At 40.0% G+C, this 14,953-nt stretch overlaps 1 protein-coding gene across 8 annotated transcripts in view; it reads left to right on the forward strand.

Annotated features, from left to right (window-relative positions):
* chd9 (chromodomain helicase DNA binding protein 9) overlaps positions 1–14,953 on the forward strand; it is a 74,184-nt gene that overhangs the window by 41,023 nt on the left and 18,208 nt on the right. For all 8 annotated transcript variants that reach the window (XM_035154682.2, XM_035154674.2, XM_035154698.2 and 5 more), the window contains 12 exons: positions 1,089–1,223; positions 1,910–1,978; positions 2,276–2,331; positions 3,021–3,138; positions 3,458–3,544; positions 3,810–3,947; positions 5,303–5,424; positions 6,992–7,235; positions 9,804–9,980; positions 10,137–10,280; positions 12,207–12,462; positions 14,035–14,245. In XM_035154682.2, the coding sequence (XP_035010573.2) occupies positions 1,089–1,223; positions 1,910–1,978; positions 2,276–2,331; positions 3,021–3,138; positions 3,458–3,544; positions 3,810–3,947; positions 5,303–5,424; positions 6,992–7,235; positions 9,804–9,980; positions 10,137–10,280; positions 12,207–12,462; positions 14,035–14,245 (1,757 nt within the window). The remainder of the gene's footprint in view (positions 1–1,088; positions 1,224–1,909; positions 1,979–2,275; positions 2,332–3,020; positions 3,139–3,457; positions 3,545–3,809; positions 3,948–5,302; positions 5,425–6,991; positions 7,236–9,803; positions 9,981–10,136; positions 10,281–12,206; positions 12,463–14,034; positions 14,246–14,953) is intronic.

Consider the following 14,953-nt stretch of genomic DNA (forward strand, 5'->3'; position numbering starts at 1 on the left):
TTATACAGAGAAAGTTGTGACTTTGATGAAGACAGTACTGGTTAATAAGCACACTGAGGGAGACTGTTAATCAGTACAGTTCTCTGCACTAAAATTAAAAAGCAGATGCTGCAAAAAATAATCCCATGAATATTTTTTGCATCAATTAACTTCAAAAAGTGCAGTAAACAGTAAAAGCTTAAATCTGCCTTTAAAACAGCACCATTCATTCAAGTACACGTTGGGGCAAGAGTGCAGCTCGGGCCGCCTTTTCCGCCTGAACCTCTCTGAGCCTGAGAGAAGACCAACCGAGTCTGACCTACAACTAGGTGTTTTAGCAGTTTTTTGTGTCAGAACCCAACCAAAGCCAGAGTTAAGGTAAGTTAAACAAAGTTAATGTAAACTGCACTGAGTTAGTGTTACCCTGCAAACATGTAGACATTTGCAGTGTAGATAGGCTCGCCCGGTCAATGTGACTGCACCTGACCCACACCTGAATATCATTTCAAAATCTTTGTTCAAACCCGGCCTTGTTTCGAGTTTCCACAGTATAGTGTGCCCTGATTTGCAATTTACCTGTCAGGTAGTTTTTTTACAAGCATCTTGGAGAACCTGCCCCAATTTTTTGTGTTGATTTAGTTTCAGTTTCTTAATGTGATCCCTGACTGACCCCGTTATGTTGAGATCAAGACACTGGGATTGAGACCATCTGGACTCTAGTCAGGTTTCCAGTTGGTTGTTCACGACTCTGAGTTTATGTTTGAGGTTTTTGTCCTGCTGCAGAATGATCAGACACATCGCTGATGGTATTGAGTGATCGATACAAATCTAAACATGTTAAGTGTGTGCAGTACTGTATATAGTGCTACATAAATAGTAGTCACTAATGTTTACTGTAGAAAATAATCATTGGTCATTCATTAGTCGCTGCAGTCTCCACATCTCTCCCAGGCTATCTGTTGCAACCTCATCAGGGCCATTGTCGGGTTTGGAAATAAAAAAAATATTTTTTTCCATGACCAACAAGGTTTGGTAAGCAATTAAATCACAATTGTTATATTTCACTTATAAAACAGTGAAACTTTTCCCTCCTTGTAATTCTTTTCTAGAAGAGGAGATCTAATCGCCAGGTGAAGAGGAAGAAGTACGCTGAGGAGCTGGAGGCCAGGTTGTCCGATGAGGAAGTCAAGGTTATAGTCAAGGCCAAGAAAAGCAACAAGGAGCCTGCTCTTCAACTCTTTGTCGTAAGAATTCCTGCCTACAACTTGCACATAGCTCTAAGTTGAGTTTTACATGACAAATACTGCACCAGAGTGCAGAGTGCAGCCAAATTAATTTCACTGATGAATAAGTCTAAATTTTAAATTATTTTGTTGGTGGCAATGATGTGCATAAACATGAAAAAGATCAGGTTTTGTAGATGAAGAGCAGGACTACAGTGAAGTGCAGCACAGCCTGTTCTTTTTACTACCGAATTGTCACATATAAACCAGGACTGCTGCAGTATTAAAGAGAGAAGATACATATTCAGTGCCCATTTTTTATTATTTACATGCAACAGCATTGGAATTAGCAGGAGACTATTATTAAGAAAAGCTATGGCCAAAACCTTTTTCTAGAATAATACAGTTTCACCCTGGTTTCTGTTTTGTAAATCAATCATAGGTTTTACATCATCTGTTATATTTGTGTTGTCCAAAATCACAAATTTACCAAACATTACATATTGATTACGATGGAAAAACTGTATAATCCACAGGTAAATCACAATCATGTGCACACTGTTCAGTTTTTATTATGTATTTATATTACCACACAATATTTTTATACCTTGCACTTTAGTATATAGTATTTGCATTAAGTGTCCTTCTTATGTTTGCTTTGAGAGACATACATTACATTAAAGGTGTCATGTTTATTGGATCTGTAGGAGAATCCCAGTGAAGAAGATGCTGCTGTTGTCGACAAAATAATGTCTTCTCGTGTCCTTAAGAAGGAGGTAAAAACGATTTGTTGCTTCTACTTTTCTGTGGTTTTAAGTGATTGTAAGAGATGCAGTAAATTGCTGCACAATTATGATAAAGGTTACCATTACAATTACTTTGCAAGATAGTGAGATTTGAATTATTTATCATTATAAGTAACACTGTCTGCATTTTTTTTACTTTTTATGTTTAAAGATTTGTCTTTAAATGAAATAACTTTCTATAGTGTAAATCAGCCAAGTCAAAAAAGAACCATGTTTGAAGTTTGTCTCTAATTCAGTGTTTTTCTGTTATCTTAAATCTCTCTGTAGGTCTCTCCAGGAGTTGTCGTCGAAGTGGAGGAGTTTTTTGTAAAATATAAAAACTAGTAAGTTCATTGTTCGGTCGTAGACTCTGTTGTTCATTTTCAAGTGAGCAATGTTTTTATGAATTACATTATGAAGCATAATAAAAAGATATGATTAAACTTCTACAAAAAATATTATCTTTTTGGTTTAGTGATCATTGTTTGATCATCTATGACTAGTGATAGATTGAATGAAACGATATTGAGGATCCTGAATAAGGACTATACTATGTGAATACATAAACTCACTAGAGTCTCAGGCATCCTTGAAACATATTTTGCAACAGTGATTTAATTTCTTGACTATGTACTCAGGGATATTATAAAAAAAAATCTAGCTGCTCCCCACAGCAAATTATCAGTCTGAGAGTTTTGGAAATTATGATTTATGAACCGTAGTTTTACTTCCTCAGCCTTGCAGAGAAATAATTTATTTTCACATGACAGATAATCTGTCATCAGCAAGATTGCGTTCATACATTTTCAGCTTAATGATAAAAAGAATGGAGATATGAATTTCACATTTAAAATGTTATAAACCACATGTGATCGAAGAGTCATGTGTCTGAAATCTGTAAAAGACAACGTGATCACATCTGTGTTTTCCCCAAATAGCGGTAAATTTAATGGTTTTTCATTGTAGTCTTATTGTTTGTGTGCGTGCGTGTGCGTGTGCGTGCGTGTGTGTGTGTGTGTGTGTGTGTGTGTAGCTCCTACCTACACTGTGAGTGGGCCACAGAGCAGCAGCTGGTGAAGGACAAGAGGATTCAGCAGAAGATCAAACGCTTCAAGATGAAACAAGCACAGAGGGCACTCTTCTTCGCAAATGTAAGGCTGTGTGTTTGTGTGTGGACATAAATTGTATACACATATTGGGCAAAAGGTATGAAGCAGGTGTGTGTTTCCACAATGCGATGTCTTCTAGGATGTGTGTGTTTAGTGTACATGGATATAAATATTGTGTATGTGGATGTTTAATATATTTTTTTTAAGTAGGTTTGTGTGGGCAGGCACATCTGTGTGCATATATTTGAATCTCTTTACTCACTCAGTTGATACAGCGCTGATGCTCGTCCCAGATGGTGAGTGGGCACTTAGGTTTATTCTCTCCGTCTCTCTTCCCCTTGTCTTTCTTTCTGTCTCTCAGATGGAGGAGGAGCCCTATAACCCCGACTATGTAGAGGTAGACAGAGTGCTGGAGGTGTCGTATTGTGAGGACAAAGACACAGGAGAGGTAAAGCGAGTCCTCTTTCATTTGCTAATCATATCTGAGTGGCGTGCATGTGTTTATTGTGTCTACATGCCTGAACACGTTTGACATTTTTTGCAGCATTTTTTTCTCCTTTCAATATATCCTCGACACTACTGATATCTTTGTATCTCACAAGTGCCCAAGGCCATCCTAATGGGCTTCCCTGCAGCCTTTGTTAATATTATAAAAGCAGAGCGTGGCCTCGCTCTAGTCTTTTCCAGTGTTAAATCTTCTCTGCCTCCTGCAGGAGGTGGTGTACTACCTGGTGAAGTGGTGCTCTCTGCCTTATGAGGACAGCACCTGGGAGCTAAAGGACGACGTGGATCAGAGCAAGATTGAAGAGTTTGAGCAGCTGCAGGCAGCCAAGCCAGACTCACGCAGGATGGTAAGTCTTGCCCACACATCCCCTATCACTGTAATTTCTTTTTCTGTGATTGCTATTTTACTGTATACACACATACACATAGTGTTGCTGCCATTTTGATGTGCTAGTAAGTGTGCTGCCCTTTAAATAAAAGCTGCTCTTGTGTAATTATACAGTTTTCCTGTAGGTTAGAATGTGTAAGCATCTCATCCACCCACATAAGCTCGGTGAAATTATAGGCATCATTAGCCAAACATTAAAACACATTGATACACTAAAATATACAAACTGAATTCCAAAGATTTTCCTGAAATTATCCAGATGGCCTGTATATGAGAACGCAAATGTTAAAGTCAGTTACTGCAGAGAATCTCCAGAGTTTCTCCTGCGAGCCCACTCTGGGTCGTGTTCTATTGAGGCCATGTGAGAATACAGCAGGAGATTCTCCGGAGGATTCACAGCAAGCGTTTGGTTGGTTGATAGAGTTTCTAACACATGACAAACGCAAAAGTGAAAAAAAACAAAAATCATAAAAAACACACTAACAAAAAAAAGATCTCTGCAGTGGAAAATTTGAAGTTACGTCCTGCCTTCTACCTGCTGTGCTCCCTTTTGCCTGATGACTTTGTTGTTTGTCTGGACCCCATTGTGCATCTGTCTGAAAATGTCTGAAAAAACGGCTTTTGAAAACATGCAAACATCAGCTGTCAATCACTTCATGAGCATGATGTATCCACATCTGTCTCCTCTGTTTTTCCTTATTTGAACATTTTAAAATGCATGATGAGCTCGTTTGCAGTTCCCATGTGGCTGTGAAGTTCTTGAAAGATTGACAATCTGAGGGAAAGGCCTTTACAGTGTTTGAATATTGAAATTGCTTGAACCTATATATTTAGTGCAAAGTTGAAATTGAGGTTCTTTTGAAGTTGTGCCACTGTCTTTATGTGTCTCCTGCCGCCTCACACGATTCAACTCGTAGACTCACTCGGTCTCTTTCGCTCAATTTTCTTTCACTGTGCTGCATTAGAGAAGGCAACAGAGCTCATAGTCTGTCATCGCTGTGACGCTTTTTTAAATTGTTGTCTCTGAGCTTTTAAGTCTGCTAGTTTTCATTATAAAACTTCTTAGTATTGTAACAGTAATTGCCTTTGATCTGGGTCTTAAACTCTGCCCCCTTGGTGTTGATCCTTGAATTTGACGGAGTTGGGCCTAGGAGGTCCTTGAATTAAGAAGGTGTGAGATTCGCTGGGAATGTTACTGCTCTATCATTATGTCAGGAGTGGAGTATTTTGATGTCTTATGTGCTCATCCAAAATATAAATGTATATTAATCATCCAATCTGCCATTAAACTCTTCCTTAAAACTTGTCACTTAGGAGCGGCCCCCGGCCAATCTGTGGAAGAAGAGGGAGCACTCGAGGGCATACAAGAACGGCAACAGCCTCAGGGACTACCAGCTCGAGGGAGTCAACTGGCTCCTCTTCAATTGGTACAACAGGTTAGTAAAAGTACGGTATATACATACCTTCACACACATACAGCCCTTCACACCCACTGGGGGCCACAGGGCAGAATCTGTATGCTTGTTATCTGACCAGTATCTACAACCCGGATCTTGACCAGGACATGATGCAGTAACTTTGTAGTCATAAGACCTATGACTGAACCAGACATATTACACAATATATAGATTGTGTTGTGGTTAGCTATTGATCAATGCTGTTTTTATACCAATTTTCTGCCAATACAGCCTTACATGATCAACAAATTGCAGAGAACAAGGGGAGACATGCAAAATATACTTGCATCACACAGATCATGATGTTTTGTTGCTGTAATGCTTTATATCGACTTGAATTACAGAGCTTTCATTTTGAAAAGTTGTGAACTTGGCTCTGAAGATGGTGTTGATTGCCTAACAGACTTCTGAAATGGTTGGCACACATGTGAACTGAAATAAGGCTAATTCAGTTTCATTTTATGAAAAGCGTCGACTATTAAATCTTTCTTGCAGATAAACCAGGTAGGATGAACACAAATTATCATATTTGACAACTGGTGGATTTATACACTTTAACACCTCATGCAAAATCTTAAGTATCTCTGTACATATTTTTTTATGCTTCAGTGATCCCATGCTTATAGAATATGACAGTGTATTTATTGATTCAGAGATTTTACATGGGCACATTGCATTACAAGAGGTATCTTCTTTGCGCACCGGAACGGCAGATGAATAATGAATCACTTTTCCTGCAGTATGTGTGCGTGGATCATGCTGCGATTTGGCCGTATTCCCATTATTTGCTTGGGCCTGCGAGGAGAGTCAAATTTCCTGTCAAGGTGCACACTGCTGCAGCAACAATTGCTTTCCCCCCCACCCACGACCACAAAAGAAACACTGCACAGTACATCTGGAGTACAAGGTGTCAGTGTGCTTGCATTAACCCTGGGAATTGGCTTTGTTATGTGTGAGCATGCAGGAGTTTTGTGTATGCCTACGCAGAAAGATTCATCAAAAGTAGAGAGCTGCTTAAGAGGCCAGTGGGAATATCTGCACGTTGCAATTAGCATCAAGACATAATACCCCCACCCACTGGACAGCTGAATAAATGGTTTGCCGGCACACACCACGCAGCAGAGGCAGTTGCATTTGCCATTATGTTGTATATCATCTCTTTATGCTCTGTTATTATCGGTGATGATGATGTTTTCTCCTCTGTTGTTCTTTTAGTATCATGGGGATTTTGTGCATTTTCCTTGTTTCCCCTCACTTTTTTCTCCCTCCATTTCTTCATCTTCACCACCTCTCTTTTATCCCGACACACATTTTCCTGTGCACTGTGAACCAGGGCATTTGTTGCATGAAACAGAATTTCTTGTAATAAATAGATATAGAGCCTCATACAGCATCTCTACACCAGGGATATAATCTTTTGATTTTCACTCAGATGTCATTGATTTGTATATGGCTGATCACCTTTTCCTAAATTTCTTACCTCAGCTATTTTATGCTGTATTCAACACATTTTTGCTTCTAAACCTCTGTTTTCTCCTCCCATCAGACGGAACTGCATCCTGGCAGATGAGATGGGCCTGGGAAAGACTATCCAGTCCATCACGTTCCTAGAGGAGATCTATCGTGTGGGCATCAAGACGCCTTTCCTCATTATTGCCCCGCTCTCCACCATCGCCAACTGGGAGCGTGAATTCCGCACTTGGACCAACCTCAATGTGATCGTCTACCATGGAAGCATGGTCAGCAGACAGATGCTGCAGCAGTACGAGATGTATTTCAGGGACACACAGGTAAATGGGCACCAAGCACATTTGACATTTTGTTTGCAACTTTCTTAGTCACACAAAAAATCATTTTCCGGCATCAAGTTACAGAATCACTTTTTTAAACCAATTTCAGTATAATTCACATGTTTAATTCACTGTTCACATGTTTCCCCTGTTGTACACCTTAATTTCTTGACTTATATAATGTATTCTATTTTATTTATTCGTCCATATCAGTATCAAAATGAAATAGAAAAAACAATCTTGGATTCTATATGCATCATAATCTGCCACTTGAAGCTTTTCTGGTTTTGCATGACTATAGCTGCACCACAAGTGTGCTGTGTAAAGTGGAGAACAGTAGGCTCTAGAAAGTGCTTTTCTAACATCATCTGCACACAAGAAATGTTTGCTTGTTCATACAGTTTACTGCAGTGACGCTGCACATCGGCACAATCTCATAATATTGTTTACTTCTACATTTTATTCACTGTAGACTCAGAGATGTAGTGATGGCAGTGCAGCTATTATTGCTGCACGTTTCAATAGAAAGCACTGCTGTACGTATTCTATGTGTTTCATCTCCTCCAGTAGTTGTTTTGGTCTGAGAGAAGCTTGAAGAAGAAAGAAGCAAGCAGCTGTTGTGGATACGCAGCTGAGTGTACAGTGCACGTCACATATCTAATGCACATTGAATCAAGAGCGTAGGGAGGCCTTTTAGGTCATCCTGACATACCTGATCGTTGCCTTTTTACAGCGAAGCAGAGAGCAACAGCCCTGTTTTAACAGATTGAAACTCAGTGATTCACTTTGATTATAAATAATCGCAGTGCTTTTTTAGAAAGCAGCTGCACTGTGTCAGTAAAACGAAGTCCTGTGAGTAATCTAATGATATGTTTCAAAACAGAATGCACGCGCACAAGAATGACTTTTCAATATCGAAACCTATGCAGAAACGTAATTATGATGTGCAACACAAAGTCCACTGAGACGTTGTAACCTGTTTAACAGAGTAACTCACATGTAGGAAGAGGTAAGCGATCAGCAGCTGAAGGATAGTGAGAGCAGTGAGATGACCCAGGCTATTTTTTTTCTCCATACAAAAGATCTCCGGTGTAGTTAGTAGGATTAATATACTGTAGCATATAGCAAGATGCAGAGCAGCACACATGCCAAACAATAAGTAGACCAGTAGGTAGCTAGTGAGCCATGAGAGGAGACTTTCAGTGCTTGGCAGGCCACGTGATGTGTCACAACAGGCACTTAAAAGCTCTTAGCATCCAAACGAACCGTAGGAAGAATTAAGACGAGTGGGAGCAGAACAGAGCCGACCTGCCACCAGGCTGTCTCCCAGGCAGCCTGTGATGTCACAGCAGCCCCCAAGGGGAGCTCTCTGTCAATGTTGCTCAGGCATATCGAGAGAGGCAGGCATCTCTACAGCAGTCTGCTGGCAGGCTGGCAGTGGGAGGGTGTTACTGGATAACTGAGTATCCCTTGAGGAATGTTGTCAAGGCAATAGATACAAATGGAGAGGCGTGGTGGAGAAAAAGCCTCCCCAGACAGAAAAAAACTAACAAATAAACAAACAGCACAAAAAATCACTAGCGGCGGTGCACGTCCTGGTTGTGCAGCAGATTGCTTCTCAGCCCAGAGGTGTGTTGTAGATTGGCTGTCCAATCTAAAAAAAATAAAGCAGGCCGTGTGTTTGAAAGCATTAGGCTGTAAAGTCATATACTTCTCATGTCAACATATAATTCATATGTCATATAGTTTCTAATGTCCACAGGTCAGAAGATCGACTCCAATCTACGTCCACACTCTACGTTTTCAATTTGAAATGGCGTTTTATAATGAAAAATTATCTCTGACCAGAGAAACATTTTAGCATCGTGTCAGTAATAAACTTCATCCATACTAAGGAGCCTTAAAACGTATATTACATGAGTGATCACAAACACTGGGCATGCACATGCCGGTTTTAACAGGAAGCAGGTTTATCTACTCTAAGTGGTTGCTTATTTCCTGAAAATTTACGAGGAATAGCATCGGTGAAAAGTAAAAGGGGGGATTTATTTGCTTGGAAAGAAAACGAAGAACAAACAGTTACTGCCAGACAGCGCGGGTAGCAATGCTTGTTATTTGTTATCCGCTATTTGTTATCCACTGGTATGATTCATGACTGACATAGTTTCCAAAAGTCAAATTTTTTGCCTGTCCACACTAAAACTGACACAACCCAGCGTCTCCATTTAAAGGGGTTTGGATCCTCTGGATTAATGTGGACTCCAGGGGTAAATGTAGCAGAACTGATGCGTTTGAGTTTGGATGTAGCCTAAGGGTGTGCAGGAGAACTGTATGAATACTGCATGTATTCACAGCTTTTTTTCTCTGCATTTCCCTATGTAACAACTACACAATCTGTTATATGCTACATACCAAATTCCTTTTGTGTGTGAACACACTGATTGTGCACCTCTACAGATACATTTCGTGAGCATAGCATATTACTGAAAAATGTGAACAGTTGTTTCAGGAATCTTTTAGAAACTAATTTCCTAATGCCTATATCTCTTTCCTCTTTTTTGTCTTAAGGGTCGTGTTATAAGGGGCGCCTACAAGTTCCAGGCTCTGATCACCACATTTGAGATGATCCTGGGAGGCTGTCCCGAGCTCAACGCCATAGAGTGGCGCTGTGTTATCATCGACGAGGCCCACCGCCTCAAGAACAAGAACTGCAAGCTGCTGGAGGGCTTCAAGCTCATGAATCTGGTACATAAACCATCAACTTAGGGGGATGAACAAGTTTAGAAAATAATTCAACCTATTTTGACTTGAAATCACTTCTCTACTGTTCATGGTTTAGTCAAATCAGACTGATTGTGAATACTGTACCATCGTCCTCTCATGCATCTTGTCCTCTTTCAGGAGCACAAGGCCCTGCTGACAGGGACTCCTCTCCAGAACACGGTGGAGGAACTCTTCAGTCTGCTCCACTTCCTGGAACCTTCACGTTTCCCCTCTGAGACCACCTTCATGCAAGAGTTTGGAGACCTCAAAACGGAATCGCAGGTGACCTTGCTGATATAGAAAATATAACATTTCTATCTTGTGGAAATATTGGTACAGTTACAGTAGAGTTATTGGTAAAAATAAGATTTCAGAGTGAACCTACACTGCACTTTGAGGTACACATGTTCAAACACTAAAGGTGTTACAATTGTGAAAAGCACACATCATATTTAGCATTTGTGAATCATTTGACAGGACAGTGAAATTATTGTTGCTTAGAGACAACAGCAGACGTTGTTGTTCAGATTTTGAGGTCTTATTGGTACAGATGGAGCCCTTGAAGTGAGGCTTTATCTAACTAGGCCACAGTGACATTTTATACAACACACACGCTTGCCTAACATATGGTGGATAATGCTTGTCATTGTTGGACAATGTACTGTAGAACTGAACACAAGAAAAAAAGCTTTTAACATTCCTGCTACATGTTGTAGTTTGACATTTCATATTTAGCCCGCAGCACCTGAGAGATGGTCAGGGAAAAATCTTGAAAGCTTTGATTTGAAGTTATTTTATTTTTTTAAATATTAAAAACTGGGTTCTCAAGTAGAAACTCTTGGTTCAAGTGCAACTGTGAATGTTAAATCCTTTTATTAGTTATAGTTGTTGGTTCTGTTTAAGAGGTACTTCATCATTACATGACGAGGGCTCGTAAGTGTAGTAAAAACCGCTGGTTGGGGACAGTTGCTGTTGGTCTAATAATAACTCAGCTGTAACCAAGACTTTAAAGGAAGGGTTGGTATCTTATTTGTTGAAATCCTCCTCACGTTCCAACAGCATCAATATGGTACGATTATCTGAAAAGAAAAAAAGCAGGACTGTACTAAACACGCCCGATCATTTCATTTGGACTGAATTAAATGATAAGCTTGTGTACCTGTCTGTCACTAACCAACCTGCCTGCCCGTGCTCGTAAGCGAGCGAGTCACAGAAAGTTGTGCATGCATTTGCTTTTTGAGGGCGTAGCTTTGACAAGAGGGCTTGTTGGAGGGGGTGTGGGATAGGTTGCATTTTTTTAAGTGTAGCCTGCTCTGTTAGCTGTTCCAGGATTACCAACCCTAGCTTTTAATTGTATTGAACTCATGAACTGGGAAATGTGTTTCTGCACCAGAAACAAAATAAGGTGAATACCGACAACATAAATATTTTAGATATTAACTCTACAGCCAGCCATCGATAATATATATAACAAGGTGTTAACAATATTTTTGTCAACACCCTGTTATTTATAGTAAGTGTAAATGATTGTGTTTCATTAAAGCATTTCTTAATATTTTAAATACAAATTAAAATGTTTTGCAGGCAACTACCGTTTAGTTAAACTTGGCACTAGCTAACATTCGCACATTATTTTCATTATGTATGGTGTGTGCATTCTTACATATTTCCATATATGATGAAACATGATCAAGGATTAAGGAAATCTTTATTGTCCGCGTTGGGCAATTTGCAATACAGACAGCAGTATCCACACAGACCTCTATCTCAACTTAAGAGATGGACAACTACAATATATAAGACGTAGAAAAACATGAAAATACAAAGAACTTCAGGGTCTCAATAAAATAAAATCAAAATAAATAATTTATTAAATAATTAATTTCTGTAATGTCTTGTCCTGCATATAGGTGAAGTGAATCTGAGGACTGATGGAAAAAGCTTAAACCTACTAAACAAGGGATGTCTATAGGGTCTGCCAGAATTGGACTGGAAATGCAAAGGAAAATTAAGTGAATACTGTCAATGAATACAATAAATTATTCTCCACTTGGGGATAGAAATAAAAAAACATGTAATGACACCTATAAGACTGCTGTTTTAGTTTCAGTCAGAGCGCAACATGTGTAACTCCACCGCTGTGCAGTGTTTCCAACAGCATTTACTCAGAGTCATGACTGTATTTCTCCTCCTCTTCCTCGTCCACAGGTGCAGAAGCTTCAGGGAATCCTGAAGCCCATGATGCTGCGGCGGTTGAAGGAGGATGTGGAGAAGAAGTTGGCTCCGAAAGAGGAAACCATCATCGAGGTTGAGCTCACCAATATTCAGAAGAAATACTACCGCGCCATCCTGGAGAAAAACTTCTCTTTCCTGGCTAAAGGTGCTGGCCAGTCAAACGTGCCCAATCTGGTCAACACTATGATGGAGCTGAGAAAGTGCTGCAACCACCCCTACCTCATCAAAGGTATGATGGTACCTTTTAAAGGTTAAATACAGGTTCATGTAGTTAAATATAGCTGAAATGTATAGTTGTCATCTGGGTAGACAGCAGAAAGTCTGCAATTTACCCAGTTTCCTGTTTAGTCTTGTTGAGGTGATGTGGGCTCAGTTTATCAGAATCAGGTGCACACTATAATTTGATACCTCAAGAGATTGTTACAACAGACTTGGCATACTGATAACATTCTTAGATATTTTGTTCCCCTTTTAATTAAACAGCAGTGTCACCAGAACCAAACGCAGGTTTGCTTTTGACAGGGGAATTATATGCCAAACTATATATGTTACACACACATCTATGAAGTTAAAACTCCGGCTACATCCTCACTAACACTTTGAAACAGTGTTATAAAAGGGAAATTTAAAGTAAACTGTGTCCAGATGAGCGTTTTATTCATAAATAATCTCCGTACCGAATAACACACTTCAAAACACGTATTACATCAACATGAATGTACATTGCAATAGTGTGTTCCTGTGTAAACAGAAAGTAGATTGTCTACTCTGCAGTTGGTTGCTTAGTCACATAAAAGGAGCAGCAGTAGGAGCAGGGATTAACTTTCTTTGTCTGGGAAAAAGGTGGAACTGTAACTGACAGTAAGTGTTTGCAACACTAGTTCGTCATCCTTGATGCGTTCGCCCTTGGTAGTCGAGGCTTCGTTTTTTTTATTTCTAGGAAAAGGGTCATGTTATGGGAGCTTGATTAATCATTGAAGGATATGTTGTTTACTTTCGGATTTATATTTCTTTTTTTGTAGCTGATTTAGTGACCTATCTTCAGATGTAATAAAACAGAAAAACCATAACATACCTCCATACTGCTCCTGTGGTTTCATCCAAGTGTCCGGAAGCCGCGACATTCATATTCGACTCGAAACGGCGTCATTTACACCATGTTTATAGTGTACACGTATGCTGATATCTTCTGACCAGGTGCATTCAGGGACCGTTGGAAATGCTAACGTCCGCTAGCTTAGCCACTTTAGGAACTTTTCAGTTCTGGGTGAACTATCCCTTTAAATCACACTTTTTCAAAACAAGGGAAAGGAAGGAAAATGGGGTATTTATTGAGTTGAACCTGAAGTGGAACCTGCTGCGAAATCCTGCAGAGAAATCCAGGTTGTCACAATTGATAGGCTCGATCAGGAAGTGAACATAGTCCTCTGCATCATTGTCTCCAAAAGTATCTGTTTCTGTCCGTCCAGATGAAAACAAAACCTCAGTTTTCAAACTAAAACATGCCTCAATAACTCCAAAGTAGTGCAGACGCCAAGTGTAAATGAAGTAAAAGTGATGCATTTTAAAACTATTACTACTACATTTGTGTTGATGTATCCTCAGAGACAGGATAATCATTTGTCTTGGTTCTTTTTTGTGCACCTGCACAGTGAATTTTTGCTGCTTGAGTACAACTGTAAAGCTCTGATCATCATGAATTAAAATGAAGGCAAATGAAATAAAATCTTGTTCTTGTGAAGAAAAACTCAAGAAGCATTAAAACACATTATTCCCTGTGTATCCGTGTTTGTTTTGTCAGGGGCAGAAGAGAAGATCATGGAGGATTTCAGGGAAGTTTACAGCCCCACTGCCATCGACTTTCACCTGCAGGCCATGGTGCAGTCTGCCGGGAAGCTGGTCCTCATTGACAAACTGCTGCCAAAGATGAAGGCAGGAGGGCACAAGGTGCTCATTTTCTCCCAGATGGTGCGCTGCCTGGACATCTTGGAAGACTACCTCATTCAGAGAAGGTAACAGATGATGAAGAATTTGTTATTTGCTGACCAATCTTAAGAATTACAGCACAGATCTGGAAATATGAGAGCACAGAAGCAGGTGATATCCTTATAAACTGCTTCTGTGCTCTCAGATGGAAAGTGATTTGGGTCACGTAATGGCCATAAAGCTTCTGTGTGCGATCGCTAGCTCTGAGCCTTGAGAATCAAGTTATGAGCTCTCACCCTGCTTCAGTCTGTGTCTTGCTTTGCAAGTCACACAGTGTCAGCAGCATCTTGGATAAAACACCCAATAGAAACTTCAATGGGAGTGATCAGGAACATTCAGACATTCACGGAGAAGGTTTTATAACTAAAATCAAGGTTTAGAATCTGATCAGATGATTTTGAATTGTTAATACTACGAGTGTTGGTTTTTGGTTATCATCTTTGTCTTTATTTTTAGTCTCAAGTCTCCTGAGTTCTTTTTTTTGGATCTTTGTCTATGAAGGTCCTTTTGTTGCTCTCATGCCTCTGTTTCTCTCTCTCTCTCTCTCTCACTCTCACTCTCTCTCCCTCTCTCTCCTGGCTTCCCACCAGCATCAGGAGCAAACCGTAAACTATTGTAAACATGTGAGATGCTGCACAGCGCAGACCTCAGTCAGGGTTCAGCAGCAGGTTTCAGAAGCCCTCAGGGCTTCACCGCAGTAGACAGGAGAGTGTTTCTGTAAGGTTCCTCCTGAG

Source organism: Hippoglossus stenolepis, chromosome 1 (genome assembly GCF_022539355.2).
Source record: "Hippoglossus stenolepis isolate QCI-W04-F060 chromosome 1, HSTE1.2, whole genome shotgun sequence".
NCBI classification, from domain to species: domain Eukaryota; kingdom Metazoa; phylum Chordata; class Actinopteri; order Pleuronectiformes; family Pleuronectidae; genus Hippoglossus; species Hippoglossus stenolepis.